This window comes from Nyctibius grandis, chromosome Z (genome assembly GCF_013368605.1).
Source record: "Nyctibius grandis isolate bNycGra1 chromosome Z, bNycGra1.pri, whole genome shotgun sequence".
Taxonomy (NCBI): Eukaryota; Metazoa; Chordata; class Aves; order Nyctibiiformes; family Nyctibiidae; genus Nyctibius; species Nyctibius grandis.
The window spans coordinates 99,923,272-99,947,065 of NC_090695.1; the positions used below are offsets into that span (position 1 = coordinate 99,923,272).

The 23,794-nt window shown below is 38.1% G+C and overlaps 1 protein-coding gene across 9 annotated transcripts in view; it reads left to right on the top strand.

Moving 5' to 3' along the window:
* UNKL (unk like zinc finger) overlaps nucleotides 1-23,794 on the top strand; it is a 58,150-nt gene that overhangs the window by 10,743 nt on the left and 23,613 nt on the right. For 3 of the 9 annotated variants that reach the window (XM_068422590.1, XM_068422588.1, XM_068422589.1), the window contains 6 exons: nucleotides 570-703; nucleotides 2,677-2,812; nucleotides 3,562-3,679; nucleotides 9,491-9,575; nucleotides 15,323-15,477; nucleotides 23,542-23,730. In XM_068422590.1, coding sequence (XP_068278691.1) covers nucleotides 570-703; nucleotides 2,677-2,812; nucleotides 3,562-3,679; nucleotides 9,491-9,575; nucleotides 15,323-15,477; nucleotides 23,542-23,730 — 817 coding nt within the window. Of the gene's footprint in view, nucleotides 1-544; nucleotides 704-2,676; nucleotides 2,813-3,561; nucleotides 3,680-9,490; nucleotides 9,576-15,322; nucleotides 15,478-23,541; nucleotides 23,731-23,794 lie in introns of all 9 variants that reach the window. The other 6 variants (XM_068422594.1, XM_068422592.1, XM_068422591.1 and 3 more) reach the window with 6 other exon arrangements.

Genomic DNA, 23,794 nt, shown 5'->3' on the forward strand with positions numbered 1-23,794 from the left:
TTTTTTTGCAAAATCTTGCAGTGAACCAAAAGTACTTTGGCTCCTTTTACATGATGTAGTATTCAATAGCTGTATTTTCTACCTTCCTTCAGTCATAACTTTTCCAAGGCAGAGTCTGATGGTATTTAGTTCTCCTTCATAGAGGAGTTCTGTGTTTCTGATCACTCTTTTTGCCCTTTCTGTATCTTTTTTAGTTCTACCATGTCCTATGTGGCAGTGGAATATCAGAAATTAATAGCATATTCAAAATGTCAGCACACCAGCATACAGAGGTGCAGATGGGCATTGCTGGTACAAACATTGTCTGTGTACATAATGCCAGCATTCCTTCATGTGTTCTCTTTGATTTGTATGACATGGTTATTCCTTACGATTGTTTGCAGGCTTCAGCACGAGTAATGATTTGAAATACAGTAAATTTATTTTTTTTTTTTTTTTACAATTTGGGCTTGTTAAGAGCTGGATTAAATGACAGAATTTTGATAGACTTGGACAGGATTATACCTGCGACAGATAGGGTTACTGTAGCTATACAGTTTAGCAGTGTTATTTTCTTTCCCCCGTTCCAGAGAACTTCAGGCACAGGAAACCTTACAGAATGGGCAGCTAGGATGTGGTGAAGGCATTCCAGATCTGCAGCCAGGAATTTTGGCAAGCCAGGCAATGATTGAGAAGATCCTTAGTGAAGATCCAAGATGGCAGGGTAACGTTAGCCTGTCTCCTTTCTCTGTTTCTTTATTGGTGTTTGATCCAATTTGTTGATCCTGGGTCTTCATCTGGGAGAAGTTCAAAAGCATTTTTAACACAGTAAAGAATTGGTTTATATAAGTAATACAGGTATTTGTGAACAAGTTGTACTGTCTGTCATATTTATATTCAGATTGCATTTTGAAAGTGTTTTGTTTTGAAAACTTTAATAGGTCTTCTTTAGTTTACTTGATACAAGTGTTGCTAATCTGTGTCAATTGAATAAATGTTCTGAAAAGTCAGTGGGAGCTCTGTCATGTGCTAAGTAGTAGTAATGGTTAGAGTCTTCATTTTTTGAATTATTAATAGACTAGTTAATGGACCATTACTCTTTGCTGAGCTTGACATACAGGAATGGAGTAGAATATTAAACAGAAAATTGGAGCAGAATATTAAAATACAAGAATGCCTTGAAAGCGTTATGTTAGATCTCTTAAAGTGAATCCAATTGCCCTAGTTTTCTTAAGGCTTTAAAACTTGGTTCTCATGTTCTTGGTTTAGACTTGCTTATTATGTAGCCAAAGATGTCAGTATTAATCAGATGTTGTTAGAGCTCTTGCCCAAATTTTACTTTAGAAAAGGCTGCTGGATACAATTCCACAGAATTCATGTGGGGAAGTAACACAGGAAGAGGTTACATGAAGATGCTGCCTGTAAGGAATTCAAGGGGAGATAATTGTCCCCTCTGTCTTTTTTAAATCTACTATAGGGCGAGTTCCAACCATTTAACTACTAATAATGTGTAGAGCTTAATTGTCAGCTCTAGATCAAAAAATATCGGATGTTTGACGTAAAAAGTAAATTTGACTAACTACAAGCACTTTTATTGCATTCCTTGCATTGTGACAGTCTGTGTTATATAATGTTGTATGGCTTCTGTCAATACCTGTAAATATAGTAAGATTGCACATAGTTTCTGGGGACTGAAAATCATCCAACCAGCTATTTTAGCCTTATTTTCCTAAGTCTTTGATGGAACTATTGAAAAGGACTGAACAAAGAATAGACTACGTGTGATACTCTGATTAATAATCTTTGCTGTTTGAAAGTACATCATTAATGACTCTTTGAGAATGTTTATTCATCTAGTTTTCCACAAATCCTTCAGGAGTCTTGTGGAAAAGACTAGTATTGTGCAGTTCATTTTTGAGAACATCTCAGGCTAAAAGGTTTGCTGAAGTCAAGATAGATGACATTGACTGCTTCTGTTTTACCTACATCCATTTTCCCACTTTAGGAAGAAGTTATATTGGTTTTGCATGATTTACTCCTCACAAACCCATGCTTGCTGTTAGCTAAATTGTACCTTCTAATTTATTTACTCGCTCCATTGTTTTTCTGAATTTTTCTGTTTCTAGACAAAACCTTGTTTGTCATCTAGTTCCTCCTTCCTGGAACCAAAGATGTAGAGACAGAGGCAAAGGTAGAGAAGAGGCTCTAGAATTTGTCCAGGAAGATTTTACTGGGCAGCCTTAACATACCTTAACACGAAAGCAGTTTTGGTGAAATAAGGACTGTCAACACTAAACTTAAGAGAAATCCACGTATAGAATTGTATAAGTCTTTAGTGTTTGTCTTACTAAAACGAATAATGTATTTTCAGGTATTCATTTTCAAAATGTTCAATGTATATAATGAGAATTTCCAGGTAGTTTCTCTACCCATAGATTCCTAGTGCTTTATTTGTGTACTTTCTTGTAATACTGCTATTGAATATAAAAGCATTGAAGATTGCTTTGCATCTAAGTGTGCTAGACTTCGTTTTAAAAATGCAGGACTTGGTCTAAGTTGATAAGAATGGAGGGATCATTTGTGTGCATGTGAATCATAATTTTTTTACAAAAAGCAGTGTGATACCTAAGCTCGCTAAAGACACTCTGAATGCAAAAATTAGTTGTTTATTTCTCTTAATTGTTGATCTATTTACAGACACAAATTTTGTATTAGCTGGCTACAAGACAGAACAATGTACCAAGCCACCCAGACTCTGCCGCCAGGGTTATGCATGTCCACACTATCACAATAGTCGAGATAGAAGACGAAATCCCAGAAAATTCAAATACAGGTACATAAATACATATTAAGAATAGACTTTTTGGTCAGTCAGACAGTTGTTAATGGACTGATCTGTTTGGGTTCTTCTATAATGCAATTGAATATTCCTAATGGAATAAAACCACATCTTTCCCAATAGCCTTGCTAAAATTTTTTTGGGGAAAAAAAACATCTGTTCAGAATGATCAAACAGTTCTGAAAACAGAAACTATGAAGCTGTAATGGAAGTATCCTTCTGTCTTGTGAAGAATGAAAACAATGTCTATAATTCTTAGCAAAAATTGAAGCACTAGGTCGAACCTTCTTTGTTATGAAAAGATCAGTTATAATTTCTCTCTTTTTCTGGTTTTGTTCTATAATTTTCATTTCTGAGCAATATTTTTAGGACCTAAAATTTAATGCATTGCCTCTCTTACTTTTCATCATTACATCATTCATCATTACATCATTTTACATCATTCTCATACACTGTGGTTTCTTCATTGGTTTTGGTGGTTTTTCATGCAGTGATAGAAGGTTTAGAATTGATGGGCTTTGCTTGACAGTCTCAGAACTGTGAATAAATGTCATTAGACAGGAGATACATAGAATCCTACTAGCTCATTTTTTCTGTCAAAGAATTTCCAAAAAGTCATAGTGTTTCAGAATTTGCAACTTTATAGGTCCCAGAATCTAAGATTCTGAGATTTAGTGGGAAATTGTTTGAGACTTCTGCTAGGAAGTAGATACAAACATGCTCTGGACATCACTTTTTTCTAGGTCCACCCCTTGCCCAAGTGTAAAACATGCAGATGAATGGGGTGAACCTTCAAGGTGTGAAAGTGGGGATAGCTGTCAATATTGTCATTCTCGTACAGAGCAACAGTTTCATCCTGAGGTAAGAACTATGTTTCTACTTATTTTTGGTGATTTCAAATTTATTATGGATTAGAGTATCGATTAAAGATATTATTTATGAAAAAACATGTGACATTTCATTCAACACTTCCAGTCGTTGAGGTGTTTGCTTAAGCAAAACAAAATTTGCTAAGAAGTAGTTATTTGTACTGCTGTGGTTTTCACTGATAGGCATTTTTCTTGTACTGCTTATGAAAAATTAATATTCTCTGGATTTGGGCATAAATAAATGTGTTCTCTTTTTTACCTCACTTCTTGGATTGGCAATGAAGTCACAGTAGTAATTGCTACTCAATAACTTGGGACAAATTTCTATCTTAAGTATAGTTTAAAAAGCTTTATTGCAAATAACTAAGAGAAACTGAGTAGGTCAGGAGGAGGTGGAAAGAGCAGAAAACTCTCCTAGTGGCTGAAGTAAGACACTCCAGAAAAACAAGGTGATTTTAGATTCCTCTGTAGGCAAAGTCCTTGTAACTTTGTTGGATGCTTGAGCATGAGAGTGAAATGCTAGGGAAGAGAGCAGTGCCATGCAGTCTACTGAGATTTGATTCTTATGCGACACTATGAAAATATTAAATGTGACAGTGGAAACAAACATGATATTGAAAAGACATGTTATGCTAGAAGCTGCTCGTACAACATTGGATATCTGTTTTCATTTTGGGACCTTTGAAGGGACGTGAAGAATTCACTGCAGGATGTAATTTCTTGCATTAGAAAGTTCAATACTTAGTAAGATATAAGCAAAGACTGTTCAAGCAATTGCTAATTTCTCTTCCAATTATGAAGGTTATTGAAGGCATCTCAAGACCATACTGGGAAAGGAATTCTTAGAATACTGACTCCAGGATTGTTGCAAGCTTCATATCATACATTCCCTATCATAAGTTGACCAGCTACATCTCTATACTAAATAGGTGTCAGCTATCTCTACTCTTGAGATGCTGCTCCAGAACTTCACTGTCCTGATTACTAGAGACTTTACAGTCCAGATTTATTTCAGATCATGTAATTTCTTCTCCATCATATTCCAGTCCTTTTCTGTAGTAAAGGTGTCTTCCTGCTTAGTATTGCTACCATACTTTTGACAAAGCTATGAATGAAAGTGCTAAAATAAGTCACAATGCTGAGCCTTGAGTTCTGCTACTAATTTTGTCTGCTACCTTCCTCTTTCATATCATCTGTTGTCATCTCTCCGTTAGTCGATTTAACAGCAGATATGTAACATTGGTAAGAGGCATGTTCTTCATTATCTTAATTAATGAATCTTACCACATTCTTTATTGAAGTCCTTACTAGAATGACCACATTTCCATTTTAGAGAAGGACCTTTGGTTTATCAAAGTTATATGGTGAGTCCACCATGATGTGCCTTTGCCAAATGTACTTTCAATTTTATCCATTTTTTTTCTGTCTTTAAATAGTGACAGACAGGTTAATTAGCGGATTTGCAGGGGCCTGAATAAACTATTTTTCCTCTTCTGAAACATATCATAGAATTGTGGAATGGTGTGGGTTGGAAGGGACCTTAAAGATCATCTAGTTCCAACCCCCCTGCTATGGGCAGGGACACCTTCCACTAAACCAGGTTGCTCAAAGCCCCATCCAACCTGGCCTTGAACACTGCCAGGGAGGGGGCATCCAGAGCTTCTCTGGGCAACCTGGGCCAGTGTCTCACCACCCTCACAGGAAAGAATTTCTTCCTAATATCTAATCTATCTCCCCTCTTTCAGTTTAAAACCATTCCCCCTCATGCTGTCACTGCATGCCCTTGTAAAAGGTACCTTTCCAGCTTTTCTGTAGGCCCCCTTCAGGTCCTGGAAGGCTGCTATAAGGTCTCACTGGAGCTTTCTCTTCTCCGGGCTGAACAGTCCCAACTCTCTCAGCCTGTCTCCATAGGAGAGGTGCTCCAGCCCACTGATCATCTTCATGGCCCTCCTCTGGACCCACTTCAGCAGGTCCATGTCCTTCCTATGTTGTGGGCCCCAGAGCTGGATGCAGCACTGCAGGTGGGGTCACATGAGAGTGGAGTAGAATATGTGAGCTGTATGTAATATACCTCAGTTATATGTACTACTTCTGACATGACAGCTTCATTAAAAGTACTTGCTAACTACATCTGTCTTATTTGCCAATTTTTTAAAAATTCTGATGTAACAATTACCTAACTCATTTCCTGTTCCTGAACTGATGGTGATTTGCTTCCACATCAGTTGCAGTCATCTTAGTCTTTGTCTGCTGGTTTCCATTAGCTGTGCTGCCTTTGTGGTAGTGTTGAACATAGTTCCTACTGATAGTCAAGCCAGTTTGGTGAGGATAGTGTTACCATCTCACCTAATTTTAGGTCTAGTTTTTAATTTTACAGAAACTAGCAGCATGCCTGCACTGAAAGAGGAGTTTTCATTCAACATACCCTGTGATCCTTTCCCTCCTTTGCTCCAGCTCTGACTCTCATCCAGTTTTGTGGTTAAAATGGAAATTCCATACAGCTTTTGTACCTCTGACTTGAGGATTCAAAGCACTCATTTTATTCACTTCATAATGACATTCACAGAATCATAGAATGGTTAGAGTTGGAAGGGACCTCTGGAGATGATCTAGTCCAATCCTCTGCTAAAACAGGTTACCTAGAGCATGTTGCACAGGGTCACGTCTAGCTGGGTTTTGAATGTCTCCAGAGAAGGAGACTCCCCAGCCTCCCTGGGCAGCCTGTTCCAGTGCTCTGTCACCCTCAAAGTAAAGAAGTTTTTCCTCATATTTAGATGGAATTTTCCATGTCACAGTTTGTGCCCATTGCCCCTTCTCCTGTCACTGGACACCACTGAGAAGATTCTGGCCCCATCCTCTTGACACCTGCCCCAAAGGTATTTGTAAATATTGATAAGATCCCCTCTGAGTCTTCTCTTCTCCAGGCTAAACAGACCCAGCGCTCTCAGCCTCTCCTCAAGAGAGAGATGCTCCAGTCCTCTAATCATCTTTGTAGCCCTCTGCTGGACTCTCTCCAGTAGTTCCTTATCTTTCTTCAACTGGGGGGCCCAGAACTGGACAGAGTTCTCCAGGTGTGACCTCCCTAGGGCAGTGTAGAGGGGGAGGAGAACCTCCCTTGACCTGCTGGCCACACTCTTCCTAATGCACCCCAGGCTACCATTGGCCTTCTTGGCCTCAAGGGCACATTGTTGCCTCATGGGGAACTTGTCTACCAGACCTCCCAGGTACTTCTCTGCAGAGCTGCTTTCCAGCAGGTCAGCCCCCAACCTGTACTGGTGCATGGGCTTATTCCTCCCTAGGTGCAGGACCCTACACTTGCCTTTGTTGAACTTCCTTAAGTTCCTCTCCGCCCAACTCTCTAGCCTGTCCAGGTCTCGCTGAATGGCAGCACAGCCTTTGGGTGTATCAGCCATTCCTCCCAGTCTTGTATCATCAAATTCAGTCTATTTATTTAATAGTGGTAATCAGTTGCCTTCATTCCTCAGTCTACTTATTTGATGTTAATAACATTAGTTCAGCATTACTTTTTTTACATATTTTAATTTAAGTTGAATTAATACTCACTTTATCCAACATTATCTTCTCTTATTGAATGTTTTCCTGTACTCGTTCTTTATCAAATTAAAATAAAGAATATTGTCATTGCCTCTTGGCTCAGTGACTATTTTTTTAAGAAATCTCTTGATTATCACATTCAGGAATAACTTGATTCTACTGTTAACAGATAGCAGCTGTGTTCTTTTCTATAGCTGGGAAGTTAGTCTTCTGTAATGATTTAGTTCTTTGAATTTGCTGTCTGTGTTGTAATACTGGTATGTGTAGATGACGCAGCCATTCTTCAGAATCAGTCTTTGAGGTGCAAGCTCTAACCTGATAGTATTTTGGTATTATCTATATTATCACTTCTTATATCTGTAGCATTTACCAGAAGGCACGCTGCACCATCTGGGTAGCTCATAGGATCAGGAAGGCTATTTTTCAGCTTGGACCTCAAACTTAAGACTGAACTTCCAATTAATCTTTTCTTGAAACCATTTGGAAGTCAGCTCTTCTCATTTTTTTTCTTCTACATCATTAGCATCATGTATACAGGAGTTTTATATTTAACCAATAAACAGAGAACAGGAAAGAAAGGAGACAGGCCATACTCCATTTCCTAGTTTGGGTGTGGTATCCACAAATTACTCCTTCGTGTTTTGCAGAGTCTGTGATAGCTCCCAATGAAATTGCTGGAAAGATCAGTCCTGCTGTTTTGTTTGTTAAGTGAGTCATTTGGGTGAATACTTGTCTACAGCATGGATGTCTTGTTGCTTTTTCAGTGTTCAAGGAAAAATAAATTATTTGTAGACTGATAAACATCAGTAATAATTTTGTGATTTAGCATTTTACTATAGTTTCTTGGATGATCTTTGGGTTATGCATGAACTAGTAGTGAATACAGCAACTACATTTTCAGCTGCAATTCAAAATCACTTATGAGAGGGAAATTTATCTAAGATGCTTAAAATAGCTCTAAAATAAAGAGCTTACAGAACTAGTTGTTGATTTTTATTTTATGTTTCATTTTTCATGTTTGCTCTAAGGCAGGAGTCCAAGGTAAACATTTTTTTTACACAGCATATGCAAAAGTGCCGAAGAAGCGGCATTCTGAACTAAGAATTATTACTTATTGAGCTATGAATCACTCAAACTGACACTGAAAGCCAAAGACCACAGTACCGAGGTTTAGGGAACCAAAAAGATCCCTCTGCTATTTGCCACAGACTTTCACAGAATCACAGAGTCACAGAATGTTAGGGATTGGAAGGGACCTCGAAAGATCATCTAGTCCAATCCCCCTGCCGGAGCAGGATTGCCTAGACCATATCACACAGGAACGCGTCCAGGCGGGTTTTGAATGTCTCCAGAGAAGGAGACTCCACAACCTCTCTGGGCAGCTGTGCCAGTGTTTCGTCACCCTCACCGTAAAGAAGTTTTTCCTCATATTTAAGTGGAACCTCCTGTGTTCCAGCTTGCACCCATTGCCCCTTGTCCTGTCAAGGGATGTCACTGAGAAGAGCCTGGCTCCATCCTCAAATCACCAGAATTAATTTTCTAAAGAGTCTGTGTGCTTTTAGATAGGTTCTTAATAATGTTCTAATATGGTAGTATGTCAGCCCCTCCTCCCAGCCTTGTGAGATCCAAAGATCATCAAGATCCTGATAGGGCCATAAACAATCTGGGTCTTACTAGCAACTTACATAATCATTACTGTCATGAACAGTCACTATTACTTCAGTTCTCACACACCCCAGTCAGGTTGGAGAAAGACATTTGAATATTAGGATGATTTGAATATTAGAGGTGTCCTAGTGAAGGAACTGTGTTGAAAAAAAATATATTGTGGTGTGTTTTTTTTTTCCCAGCTGTGTAAGCTGCTCTACTCATAATTTCTCCTGCAAGATTTTTTTTAAAGTGGTGTAAATGGCTGAACATTTTATTCCCCGTGTTTGACTTGGTTTTATACAACATGGAAAACCAAAGCAGTTTAAACACTGCTTTTCTAAAATATTATTGTTATTTACTATTCATTATTATACAGAAGAGGGTTAAGATTCTCTTGTCTCAGGTTTGCTTTTCTTAAAATTCTGCTCTTTTTTATTTTTGAAAATGATCATAAGAACTGAATTTTCTGAGAAAACTGTGTAATACGTATTGATAGTAAATATTCGGAATTTTTCATTTAAAGGTTTTAAAGTTTTCTAACTATTTTGTCATTACATAACAAAAATGTTTAGGTTAACCACCGTTCTGTTTTGTTTAGATATATAAATCTACAAAGTGCAATGACATGCGCCAAACAGGTTACTGCCCACGTGGTCCATTTTGTGCATTTGCACATGTTGAAAGTAAGTAAGAGAACTGTAATTTTGTATCAGTGTTCATAAAAGTGAACCATCATTTCTAAGCATCAGTAACAGAAGAGACTTAACATCATTAATTTTAATGCATAAATGGCGTTTGATGTCACTTGTTTTTATAAATTCATTCCATGTTTTCTAATACCGTACGTTGCTATGGGAGCTTGCTGCATTTGCATCAGATTTGCATCAGCAGCAAAACAGGAGATGCTTTTCTTTACAAGTGCAGCTTGTCCCTGTAACTTTTTGAGCTTGATTTGGCAATTTCTACACACACACTTGACTTTTAAAAATATATTAGCTGTCCTATTGTAAACTTCTCAGGTAAAAGTTAAACATCCTTGCAAGTATTTGCAGAACTAGGGCCTTAGCTAACTGAAAAAGAACACAGAGAAAATGATGTCAGCTGTCCTCTTTTCTCCATAGCCCACTTACATCTTCACTGCGTTCAAACTGTTATATACAGAAAAAGGGAAGAGGAACCATTTTTTTCCAAGAGAGCACTAAATTCTTTGGTATGCATCTACACAGATTAATTCTGAGTATGCATCATCAGATTCTTTTTAATAGTAGTATCAACTTAGGTTACCCCTACACTCTTCCTGCACTCAAGAATGTGAAGTATGCAGTTGCTGCAACAACTATTCATGCCTTCTTTTCAGTTGTGATGCAAGGCAGAACTTGAAGCATTTCTATGTAACTGGTTTCTCATAGGTGATAAATCTTTTCTTTATTGATTATGTAGTTTTTGCTTGATTATGTAATCAGTAAAACCTCATATTTATTCTTCTAATAGAAAAAAAACGTCTGCTCCTACCTTACTTTTTGCCTTCTGCTTCTAGAGCTGGAAAGAGGGATGAGAGACCCTATCAATTTTGGAAAGCTTTTAGTTTCTGCAGTTCAGTAGTATTGATCTTTTGATTCTCTAATGATAAGTAATGGCAGTCTCCTCTCTCTGTCTAACCTGTCTAGGCAAAGGAGATGTTCTGTACAACCATTTATTGTGTCATGTGCTCACCTAAAAGACTTTCGGTGAATAGAGTCATTCTTGCTGCCCACAGCTCTTATTTCTGAAAATCTGTGGTATGGTCAACTTGTCTTTTAACTTCTGTAGGATGATCGATTTTACTTTTCCGTGGTTTTGTTACTCAAAGAAAAGGAAGGATAAATAACCTCCTGTATTTATTTCAAGGAGCCCATTATTCTAAGACCTAACAATTCTTCAAAACATTATGGCAATGAAGTCAGCATTGACTGTTTCTTCACATCAAAAGTAGCTCACTGCCTTTGCTTTTGTGCTGTTGGGGCTCCCTCATAAATCAAGTCCTTCATTGTTTGCCAGTGTTGGCAAGTCCTCCTTTGACTCAGGAAAGTCTGAAAATACACATTTTGTTACAGAAGTAATTTATGGCACTGGGTTTACTGTTCTGTATCTAGGTTTTTTCTGTCCTGAAACAGCTGAAAGAGTATGATTTAGACAAATTCACTGCATACGTGCGGCATGGTATAATTGTGACGTGCTACAAAACTCCAGTGGGAGAAGACTACATTTTCTCTGTTTTCTTCCTTAGAGCATACTGAATGCTGCCTCCCTTCTTGCCTCTCCAGCATGGAGAGTGTACAGGATAAACTCAGCAGAGCTCTTGGAGATTGGAGTTCTTTTGAGACCCCATCATGATTTACTTCTGCGTGTCTTGATCATTAGTATCTTTAACAGTCTAGTTGATGCTTGATTCCTATGAGAGGAATCATTCTCGCAGGAAGCTCTTATTGACAATAAATAAGATTTCCATCTCTAAGGAAAAGTTAAGCATTACACAGACTGAAGATAAAGAGGGCTGAACGAACGTCCAAACTTAACAATTTGGTGATGTTATCCTCCCTAAGGGATGTCTTTCTAATATGTTGCTAATCCTGCTACTCTGTGGGATTAATTCTTATACTCTAAAAATCTCCAGAACTCTGAGAGAATTCCTGAGACTTTGAACATGTTAGCAGTGCTAATTGAGAAGCAGCAGCAGCTTAATTTTCTCCGTATCATTGCATTAGACAGAATTTTATGTCCATCAGAAGAGACATATGGCTCAACCAGCATGCCCTGGAACTCTCTGGCTTGCATCATCTGGAATGAAGACTCTGTAAGCAGGAAGTCTCAACAAATGAACTCGAAATCTTGCAACACTACCCACCCCCTTTCTCTGGTAGTCTGAATAGTCCATCAGAAGTTAGGTGTTTGGTTGCTGTCAGCAAGAGTGCCTTTCTGCTGTTGGCAACAGCTTTAAGCTTAGTTCAGCAGCTCTGACATTCTCTCTCCTATGTCCGTAGACTAAAATGGTGTCTGTCCCTTCCGTATTAGGGAAGGGGGAGAGAATGGTTTCAGAGCTGTAGATCTTACCATCAGTATGAAAAGCATGAAACTCTTGGTTCATGAATCTTTTTGAATCACTAATTATGGGTGTTTTCCGCCTAACTTCAGTGAAGCCCTACCTATGTGGAATAGGTAGAGGAAGATTTCCCACCATTCGTACATGTATCTCAGCAATTTTTATCATTCTGTGAGAAATAACTTGTGGAAGCACACATTCTCTAGCTTCCCTCAATGACTTCCTCAGAACCAGCTGACCATTTTTTTCCCTTTTCTCCCTCCTTTGTGAAGATCATGAGGTCTATTACTATTCCTCCCTTGAGGCCCTGGCTGCAGACAGTATTGTCTTAAAAATGTCACTCGTTGTTTTTTCCCCTATTGGCTGAAGCTGTAGGCCCAGTGTAGTCCCAAAGACACTTTGTGATGGCAGGAGGGAGGGCACCTGATCCTGAGAAGCAGAGAAGCAGTGTGATCTGACATATGTCCCTGACACCCTTTGCAAAACAGAGAATAGCTAGGGTATGTTGGGTCACTTCAGTAACCGACTCTTAAAATAATGAACACCTCTCTGTGGCACTTACTTGTCCACTGACTACCTTACTACAACTGGCACCTTAACAAAAAATAGATTTTTTTTTTTTTTTTTGAAACAGAAACATGGGCAGACTGAAATTCTGCTGGCAGGAATTTGAAACACTTCAAAGAACACACCTCCTGTATAACAGCTTCCGTTACTCAAGGCATTTGCCTTCACATTGTTCGTCCGAGACTGTTCTCTTCTATTGGTGCCAAGATTGCAATAATGAAAAAACTTAGTTCTGACTTCATGAAAGATGGGATTCCCCAGGCCAGACCTAGCCTGACCATGGTAACTCTTATATTTGTAATACCCAAGCCTTGTTAGTGCAAATTCTAAGGAGGCTATATAGCTGAAAATGTATCTCATAAAGTGTAAAACTCTATTTCTACATAGAGTGCTAGGCTACTGATACATAATCGCTGAAGCACCACTACACTGGCATTTGGTAGTTGAAGTTCTTTTTGAGGGCTTTATCCTAATCTCCATGAGCTTCAGTGATCGTCATGAGATAGGCCACCACATAAGACTGTTGCTTATCAGTCAGTTGCAACCTCCTACAACAGCTATAGGTCTTTGAGAAAATATGGTTAGACTAGGGGAGGCTCAGACTGTAGAATTTGTAACTTTTGTGCAGCTGGCCACAAAGTATGATGTTCACTCTTGGAAGAAATTAGAATGATGTAGAAGGACACATTCTGAATTTAATGTCTGTCTGACTTACTATCAATAAGCAGAATAGAATCATAGAATGGTTTGAGTTGGAAGGGACCTTAGAGATCATCTAGTCCCAATCCCCTGCCATGGTCAGGGACACCTTCCACTAGACCAGGTTGCTCAAAGCCCCATCCAACCTGGCCTTGAACACTTCCAGGGAGGGGGCATCCTCAGCTTCTCTGGGCAACCTGTTCCCATGTCTCACCACCCTCACAGGGAAGAGTCTCTTCCTAATATCTAATCTAAATCTACCCTCTTTCAGTTTAAAACCATTACCCCTCGTCCTGTCGCTACATGCCCTTGCAAAAAGCCCCTCTCCAGCTTTCTAGTAGGCCCCTTCAGGTCCAGGAAGGCCACAGTAAGTCTCCCCAGAGCCTTCTCCAGGCTGAACAAATAGCAAAAACTACTTATGCTATTCTCCCTAAATACCTTGGAAAGAGAAAGGAGAGATTTTTTCTCTTTGAAATGTTTGGAAAGCAGTCTTATACTACCCTTTTAGGGTGGTATGACTATACTTACACTCATTTATAGAGTATTGGATGAGTATGTGGTTGTGTCAAGAAAAAAAAAAAGCTAATGAAGATTTAAGAGAGAGCATGAATCAGATAGTGGGTTTTCCTATGACAGTGTGAGGGTTGACTGAACATGTGAGGGTTGACTGGACATAAGATGGCTGACTGGACTTGCTCTGGGCAAGCAGCTGTACAATGAGATGATATATAGTGAAAGTGAGAGTAAATCACAAAACGTCAGCACATCTGTTTGTCTTCCCAGCTGTTCTTTGTACTCTCATTCTGTAGGAGGAACAGCAGGGGTCTAGTGACATCATCTTTGCAACCTCTATGGTTTCTTTTTCCTTTCCTTTTTTTTTTTTTTTGGGTGTGGCTGGACTGGACTTGTGTGTATATTGGTACTTACTAGTAGCTTTTTCCTTTCTCTTTTGAGAGCCACATCCCTACATTTGTAATTTATACAGTAATGGAAATATTTGGTAAAGCATTGGATCATATAGTAAGCAGGCAGTGGAGTTGTGATAAATCAGATGCTAGATAGAAAAAACTCACATCATTAGAAACAATCCTCAGCTATGCTATCTCCACTGAAGAGAGGTGTCTGTGTGTCTCATTTTGTTTCCTATTAGGGCTTGTACTTTCGGGCACTCTGTCAGAGCTACTTGTTGTTTCTAGAAGAGAGAAATGTTTAAATTCGACTTTTAACTGTAGTTTATCATTACCCCTTCAGAAATGCAGTAGTGGCTAGAGATGAAAAAAATCTTGCTGTACCTGTAGAGTTTATTAAGAGATTTTGTTTTCAGTCCTGACTTCCTTACTTTGATATCTTGTGTGCATGGATTATGAGGTGAGGAATGTTATTAACTGTAATTGCTTACTGAAGAAAAAATTTTTTGTTAACTCATAATTTGCCTGTAAAACTAGAAGTCTAAATCTCCTTAATATATTCCACTTTTAAAGAATCAAATATCTAAGACATTTAATAGTTTAACAAAGTAGCCTTTGAGGAATAGCAAAGTAATTGTAACAAGTCCTTGGTCACAATTTACATATAAGTTAATAATGAACTTTCTCATAGGTTATTGTTCCTTTTTAAGTTAAATAGTACAAGTCCCATATTCTCTTCAAATTGTTTCATGATTAAGACAGTTGGTTCTAGACTGGAAAAAGAAAACGAAAGAACCCTATAATTATTATGCCATTGTTATCTTTACAGTCACAGTTTACCTTTGTTGTCTTTAAACCCTGGTGTCTTAGAGATTCTGGAAAATAAAGCAAAATCTAGGATACTTTAAATATATGAATTTTGATCTACCTCCCTCCAGTTTTTGATGGAGCAAGTAAATAAAGAGTATCACATTTGTTAGTAGCCACAAATACATAATGGTGAATTATATTATTCTTACCTTGCCTTTATGCTTATATTTAAAGAAAAAGAGATTTCTTGTGTGTGATTGATGTTTCCATGTGACAGGTGCTGTGTTTAGTACTAGGTATGTAATTGTTAAATTCACACAGCTAAGTATCAAATCTGTGTGTAATTTGTTGGGGATTCCTTCAACAGAGGACACCATGAATGTAGTCATACTGCAGACTGGTTGTCAATCAAAGCCAGGCGCTCACCTGTTTTCAACAGACAGCATAGGAATTGCAAATGAATGGAGCAGCAGTCTTAACTCTACAAACAGCATTACAAATAGCAGTGGGCAGTCTGGAAATGTAAGTGTAAATAATTCTGGAAAAGTTACTAATAATAATCACTATGTCAATATACAATGTTTATTTTACTTCTTAAACGTCTGTTTTTTATTTCTTTGTACTTCAGCAAAAGAGAAAAAAACCACAGCTGTAGTAAGTGTCAGGCAGTAATATTTAACTGGTACTATAAGTCTAAATGGAATGTCTGCCCTTGGCACCAGATTTAACTATGTATTATTTGTGTTTTCTGTTCTTGTTTTTTGTCTTTAGATGCAATATTTTGAATGCTACAGTGAAGAACATCATTGTTAATCAAATATACAACTACAGGACAGCTTAATTTACATATGTCGCTCTTTTTCTATAGGAAAGGTATCATTCATGGAAGATCTTGCCTGATCCCAGCCTTCTTCTCTGCCCTAATTTGTTAACATTAGGAATGAATTGATGTCCTACCTGAACATGCTTTATACTTAAAGCTTCTTACAGTTGTGCAGTACATGCAGTGTGTAGAGAGGTGTTTGATTACAAGGGTGATAAATGTAGTTTATATTAGCAAATTTTATCAGTTAAGAATGGGGGAGAGGAAGGAGAAAGATATATTGCAGAGCTTTTATTATCTTCTTTTTAGTACCAGTTGGAATAGATCCTTTTGTTAGGTTTTATGTTTACTGCAAAATAATATATAAAGATAGTGACATCTCTCTTGTTCTCTCCTGACTTGCATTTTTCTTACCTCATTTGCAGTGCAGAGTCATAAGTACATACACATTTATTCCCAGAATTTTCACTTCTAGCTTTCCAGCACTGTTGATCTATACTGTTTGGTTAGAAATCAGATAAAAGGACATATTTTAAATAATATTTAAAAGGAATTGCCAATAAATAGTGCAGTTGTTAAAACTCCTGGGTTTCTTCCATGTAGCTTCATATTGCTGTCTTGTAGATTGAGACTAAAGATACCAATATGCCTATGTTTTATCTTAGGTTCCCAGTGCAAAAGTCTACTTCTGTATATGAAAGGTTCTGAGAGAGGGTCCTGCCTTTTTGTTTAGGAAGCTAATTTTGTTGTTGCTAAGTCTCTGAAGCTTTCAGGAGAGACCCGTAAATGCATCTCTTCTCCACGAATCTTAGCCTTTCATGAATGATTTAGGTACAGCTAAAACCACTAACTATTCTAATACACCTTCCAGCTATGGGGAATCTTCTTCCATATACATGCATTTTTCTGTTAGTCATTAGGAGTCTGACGAACACTGTGTACATTTTCCATTCTGTGCTTAGTGAGTCTCTTCCTGTACTACTGTTAAGTGTGAAAATTGAAAAGCTGACACTACTCCATTCCCTGTACTTTCTACTTGAAGTTTTATTGCACGTGGCCAACTTTTTTTCTGATGTCTGGCAAAACGTTGTGTCTTTTTTCACTTGCCTACTTACCTGCAGCATTGTTTCATGCACTCCATTGTTTGTTTTTCTGAATATTCAGTTCCTGATTTTTCATTAGCAGATTGGTTCTCCTTTTTTCCATGTTTAATTCTCGAGTTTTGTTGCTTACTTGCTTTCACCTTCTCCATCTGCTGTAAACTGCTTAATTTTAGTATATAAGTAGTCAGTCTGTTTTCCTGCCTCCCGCCATTTTCCATATCCAAGCAACTCACATTCATGGTTTGTGTTTTTCTCTCCTATGTGTCTTGTTTAGGAGCTGCATTTACACCAGAAACTTTTACTTTTCAGCTCTTACTGCTTGTTCTTAACCATTACTACTTTTTCACGCTCTCTTCAGTGTCATCTAATTGCCAGAAGGAGCACTAGTTTTTACTCATTCTCCTACCGCTTCTTTCTTAGGACATAAATTTATTTTCTTTCACTATTTATCTTTAAGAGGGTCTTCCTTATAGTTTCTTCTGTTGCACTGGTAAAATACATGTATCTGAACTTCTCAGTTATGGGAAATGATAGTCGACTAGGTTTCTTGAATATTTCTGTGCATACAAGTCTTGAAATAGCTTGATCCATGTTTCAGTTACATTTCTTGCACCATTTAAACTTTGATGCCGTACTTGGTTAATGAAATTGGTTATGTTAACACTTCTTCACATTTACTCATATTTCCATTACTTCTTGCATGTCCTTCCATGAATCTTCAGCTATGTAATGTTTCATCATCCAATGTGCTATGCACCCCTTTTCCCCAGTCACTTTTGCTATCTACCCCTTTCCTCAGTCACCTTTGCCAAAATAATCTCTCTGGCATGCAGTCTTCTGCATCCCATACATATGCGTCATTCTCAGCCATAAGCTTCTGCCTCACCTGAATTTCATCCCTTCATTTCGACTGTTCTCATTTATATCCTGCAAATTTATTGCAATTTAACATACCCAAATGGTCTTCTCCTATGTCTGTTTTTCTCATAGTGCCATGAGAGTTGGATTAACTAGGCTGTCTCAGTGTGTGCAACCATAGTCACAGCTGCTACTTTCTAGGCTTTCTCTAGCTGGTTGATTACTTTCCAGTGTTATGGAAGATGTGTAAGTACTTGATCACGTGTTCGAGTTAGCACAGTTGAAGAAGTCAGTGCTTGTAAGCTCAGTCGCAGTAAAGATTGTGTGCCTTCATAGTTCATCCTGATTGCAGACTCAGTGCTAACATTCTGCTGCCTTCATTAAGCCTCAAGTTGTCTCTTTTACTTCATAACTGAGATGGCTTGAGCATGTGCACGTGATCAGTTACAACACTCATTTGGTAAATAATAGTTTATTAAGCTGTGATAATGCAAATGAGTTTGATTACATGTGCATAATCTAAGCCTGAACAATGGTGATGAATCATGCTTCCTTTACTGTGGAATTAGTGTTCTGAGACAGTGAGGGACATAGGAAAGAAATAAGTTAACTTGAGAGCAAAATTAGTTTTACAGCTTAATTAAAAATACCTACATGTTTCCTCTTTCTGTCATCTTCCCTTCCACCTCCCCCCAAATGTAGGCAATATAATGGTACATTTAAAGCCACAAAATATAATGCAAATCAAGAAACTCAAGAAGCTGCTCTTTTCATAGGAAATATGACTAGTTTTATAGGTATATGTTTCCTCATTTTCTTTGTAGAAGTTCAGTTGTAAGCCAAGGCCTAGACTAGGCAAGAACGAAGGGAAAGAATGTATCGCTTGTTCTATGTGCTCTTTTTCTAAGCAATTTAGCTGCAGTGAAGAATAGTGACAAATGATTTTTTCCTAAGAACCTAAGAGGCCAAGGTCTGTGCGGTTACATTATGAGGATGTGACCCTTGTTAAGGCACGCTTCTATAGAATCATAGAATGGTTTGGGTTGGAAGGGACCTTAAAGATCATCTAGTTCCAACCCCCCTGCCACAGGCAGGGACACCTTTCCTCTAGACCAGGTTGCTCACAGAATCACAGAATGTTAGGGATTGGAAGGGACCTCGAAAGATCATCTAGTCCAATCCCCCTGCTGGAGCAGGATTACCTAGACCATATCACACAGGAACGCGTCCAGGCAGGTTTTGAATGTCTCCAGAGAGGAGACTCCACAACCTCTCTGGTCAGCCTGTTCCAGTGTTCAGTTACCCTCACTGTAAAGAAGTTTGTCCTCATATTCATGTGGAACCTCCTGTGTTCCAGCTTCCACCCGTTGCCCCTTGTCCTGTCAAGGGATGTCACTGAGAAGAGCCTGGCTCCATCTTCATGACACTTGCCCTTTACATATTTATAAACATTAATGAGGTCACCCCTCAGTCTCTTCTCCAAGCTAAAGAGACCCAGCTCCCTCAGCCTCTCCTCATAAGGGAGATGTTCCAGAAATGTTCATGTGTGAGAAATGTTCATGCGTCCTCCTTTCACCTTGAGCAAAGACGCAAAATTGAGAAAGTGTTTCTTTTGTAACCTCTGTGAAAGTGAGAGGTAATCTGAAATATATCCAACTGCAGTGTTTAGTTAAGCTTAAAAATGAATCTGAAGATTTACAGCTGAGCCCCTGTAAAGTAAGGAATGTCAGCAAGTACTGGTCTTTAATTAGACTCTGAATCCTTAGGGGTTGAACTGTGTCCTTCCTGTGCTTATGTCTGACTATGCAGCAGAGCAGATTTCCATTTTTAGGAGGGACGCGTTCCTGAAGAGTACTTAAATATGTTGGGTCTCTTTATCCCAGACAGAGAAAATCAAATGCCACAGATGTTAAGTTACATTTGTAGAGTAGTTTCCAAAGATCATGTTGACAGCGTTCTCCAGAGTTGAGGCAACTGTATGAATTCTAGCTTCTGTTGTTTGTGCTTCTGTCTTAATAAAGAAGAAGAAGCCTTAAAAAAAAAAAAATAAGACTAACAATTGGCAGTAGATTTCCTAGCATCAGTAGTGCTGAGAACATTGCTGTTCATACAAACATTGATACCAAAATGTAAATTCTGCAGCATTGAGGAACAAAAAGTAAGCATTGATAGTTTCTCTTTCCCCTCCCCGGCACTCTCTTTGTCTCTAATACTAATATCACACTCATTTTATGTTAGTACTGACATTCAACTTAATGTTAACTGTGAATCCCAAGTCCCTCTTGATACAAAATACATGTTCACTCACCATCTTGTTGTCAATACTGCACTAAGTTGTATGGCTGTTTCTAATGATAGGTTCCTTGACATTTCTCAGATGTTCTTTGTGTCTTACTCTGTGCAAAGAGCATGAGAGATGAGAGATACAGGAGCAGTGGTCTTGCAGGTATACTGTACCAAGCCATAAGGGATGAACTTGAGAATAAATTATTTCTTGTCATGTGAGTGGCAGTGTAACCTGTCATGGCTTCTCTGTGGAGTCCACCTAGCCTTGAGTCATAGAGGAGATGCTTCATATAAGCCTGGGCAAAAAGGAAGAGGGTCCCGATCAATGTTGACATTTTGGGCCAGAGCATCTTCGCCAGACCTAGAGGAGTCTCTCACAGAGGGAAGGGAGGTGAAAATCCTCCATTTATTTCCTCTGCCTCAAGAATTATCTTTGATGACTATAGATAATGACCAGGATCAGGCATTCTCCCTAAATATCATCTTCTCTTGCCTCTTTTGGTAACAGGGTATTAGTCTGGGTCTAACCCAACAGGGCATTTTTTTATGTTGTTAGGGGTATAAACATACAGTATAGGGGCAGACAGGAGATAGGGAGGAATAAATTCTAAATAATAACTTCAGCCCAAAAAGAGTGATTTTTCTATGTAGTAGCCTTGTACATTCAGGCTAGGTTTGAAAGTTTTTTTTTTTTCTTGCTTTTGCGTTTAACTTACTGTGGCTATTACGTGACCCATTTTCTTTTCCTGCTTTATTTGATTGAGTTCTTTGTACTTTCTTTGCAAGTTGAGTCACACAAAATTTGTGGTAGTGTGTAATCCAGTTATTAAAACTTAACTAAGTTTTCTTTTCTGAAAAATACAAAAGACAGAGTAGAGGCTATCTCTGTCTATTGTCCTCCTGGTGGACTCTTCAGAGGTTAAGACCGAAAGCCTAAACATTAATGTAATCAGATAATGCTGTCTGCATCTTTGGGGACTGAGTGATTGTTTTAGTTTAGTTTAGTTTTTCAGAGCAAAAGTACACAAAATTGTGTTGTAAGCTCTTAATGCTTACAGCTATATATATGTTAATGCCACCATTGATATCTACTGTAACCGGAAGGATCCCATGAGTGGTACCTTATGGTCTTATCTAATGGTCTACATATGTGGTGTCATCTGATCTTGACCAGTAGTGCTGTACCTCAAGCCCAGGGCATCATTCCCCACTTACGGCTCTGTTGTCTGCCGGTAACCCTTCAGGACAAGTAATCCATAATGGTTATCTTCCTTCCTCCCTCTTCCCCTGGTCTTCGTTAGGTCACATTGTAGGGGAGCAACAATGATGTACATCTTCCTGTGTCAGTAAAATAATCTATGTTGCCTGCCTAGCTGAAAGAGTGGACATGAAATATGCATCTGAGAAACATTCTTTGCAGATGAGGGAACTCATCATTAAATTGAATCAGTAGCTTATCTAGATTAGTATCTTATTTTGGGTGTTAGTCTGCCTTCGCTGTTTAGTCATTTTATCTTACATATTTGTCTGCTACATTAAGCAGCCTTGTGCTACCGGAACTATGTTTTTAAGTGTACTTACAAGATGTAACTATGTTATTAATAAAAAGTTTTCAAAATCTTTTGATATGGAACTGAATACCTTAGCATGTTTTTATTGACAAAAAAAAATATTTTTTTTCGTTTCACTTGAGCAATGTTTGTTTTCCTGGCAGTGTCCTTTTATTTTCTTTTTCTGTCTAGCATAAAGGAAGGATTTCAGTATTTTGGAGATGAACTTAGCATCGCCACACACAGGGGCAATCCTCAGGTTTGGATTTAGAGTAAATGGTAACAGAAAGAGAAACCTTGCATGTTGTAACAAGCTTGTGGTCAAAACATGAATTCTTCACCCTTTGACTTCAGAAGGAATTTTGTCTGAGTAAAACTTGACTATCAATTTAATTATTTTTGCTGTGATGCCTGCTCTTCTAGTTCTGTCAGCTCTCAGGCTATATGTACATTTCAGACTGTTGCGTAGAGAAGCTGTCTTTGGATTTCAGAAGCAACCTAATTACAGAACTCCACACAGATAAGGTTTGTGACAGGAGATTTTCTTTAGGGATAGGAGTGAGTGAATGCATAGGTAATAATCTTCAGTGAGTAAGGGCTTGTATTTGTTGGAGGTGTTTTTTTTCTGTCCAGGGTTAAGACCTTCATCTAGGTTCATGTCTGTCCTCTACCTGCTTTACAGGAATTTGAATCTGAAGTTCCTGCTGCTCAAGAGGGATGTTTTGAGGTTATACTATTCTGGGGAGAGAGGTGTCTCCTGTTACAATCCTGATTTGCTTAAAATACTTTCACGTTCTTTGGAGCGTAGAGTAAATTTAAGGGTTAGGATTAACCCTAAATCGAGAATTTAACAGCAAAGTATATAGTTATTCTTGTTCAGTCTGTCTGATTCAGTGTGTATTTTGCATTTAAACAAACCGAAATAATTTTGGCAGAATTTCACTCCATTATTGTATTGACTAGTTCAGTTCCTTGAGAGCTGGCAGATGCTGTTCCAAAACAAGCGCAGAAGGGATTGAAATGTTTATCATCACTGAGTGTTCTCACCACTGGGCTGTTAGGCATAAACGTAGGATGCAACTATTTCCCTACTGCCTTTGTGAGTCTAGTTATAAATCTAGTTTCAGAAAATTGAACAGTTTACCTAAAAAATGTAGAAACAAGCAATGCCCACAGTTCCACTCAAACATACTGTAGGATGCTGGCACCTGAGTTCATAAATTTTGGGTTGATCAGAATTGTACTTTTAGCAAAAAAATTGTCCAGACCTACTTACAGATTGTACCTTCAGCTTAAGCCTTTTACTTTAGAAGTTTAAAACTCTCTGGAAAATGTACAGCAGAACTAAAAATTATACGTTCAGTAATGTGTTTAAATATTAAAATGTTAATTTATTAATCAATAAACATTTTAATATTTAAGAATCTCAGAAAACAGCCTTTTGATATTTACAAACAAGCATTGAGATGCTTTTTGTTAAGATTCTACATGTCTTTTTTCTTTTTGAACTGCTTGGCTTGATCTGGATGAATTCTTTTAAAAGAGTGAAATGCTGTATAATGCTTGCATTAAACTGTAAATTAAGAACTACATGAATGAATGGAAATCAGGATTGTCAGAAAGCAAGTATTCCATTATTGTAAATTAATATCCATTAAGTAGAGTAATCTCCACCTGTGATTCATTTTATGCATAGGGACCAAACAAGGCTATATTCTGGTGTGTACAAATGCATCTCCTTTGGAAGTCTGTATATTTATAGTAGCTCCATGTTACTTTTGTCATCTGCTACTTTTTTAAGCTAATACCAAAAATATATACAAATAAATCAAAGTTTAGTGTTGTATTTACATAAGACTGAAATTAATTTATAATTCCAACTGATTGTGTTACAGAGGGAGGCTATAGCTGTAAACATAAAAAAATATCATCAAGAATATTAGACATTGTTTTCTATCTTCTACAGATTTGCTGTTCTTCAAGTCCATCTGTAACATCAAGTTCTGGTAGCACTAGTTCTTTATCACCCCTTGGACCTCTCTGTAGACAGAGATCATTAGCAAATGGCATTTTGTGTTCCGAGTCTAGCACATCAGGTGTTTCTTCACCAACATCTAGCTATCCAAAAGCGCCAGGCTTTGAACGAGAAGATCAGGTATGTGAGTAATGTGGGTCTAGAAGTACAAATGCGATCTTAAGTCAAATTAGATTCAGCAGAA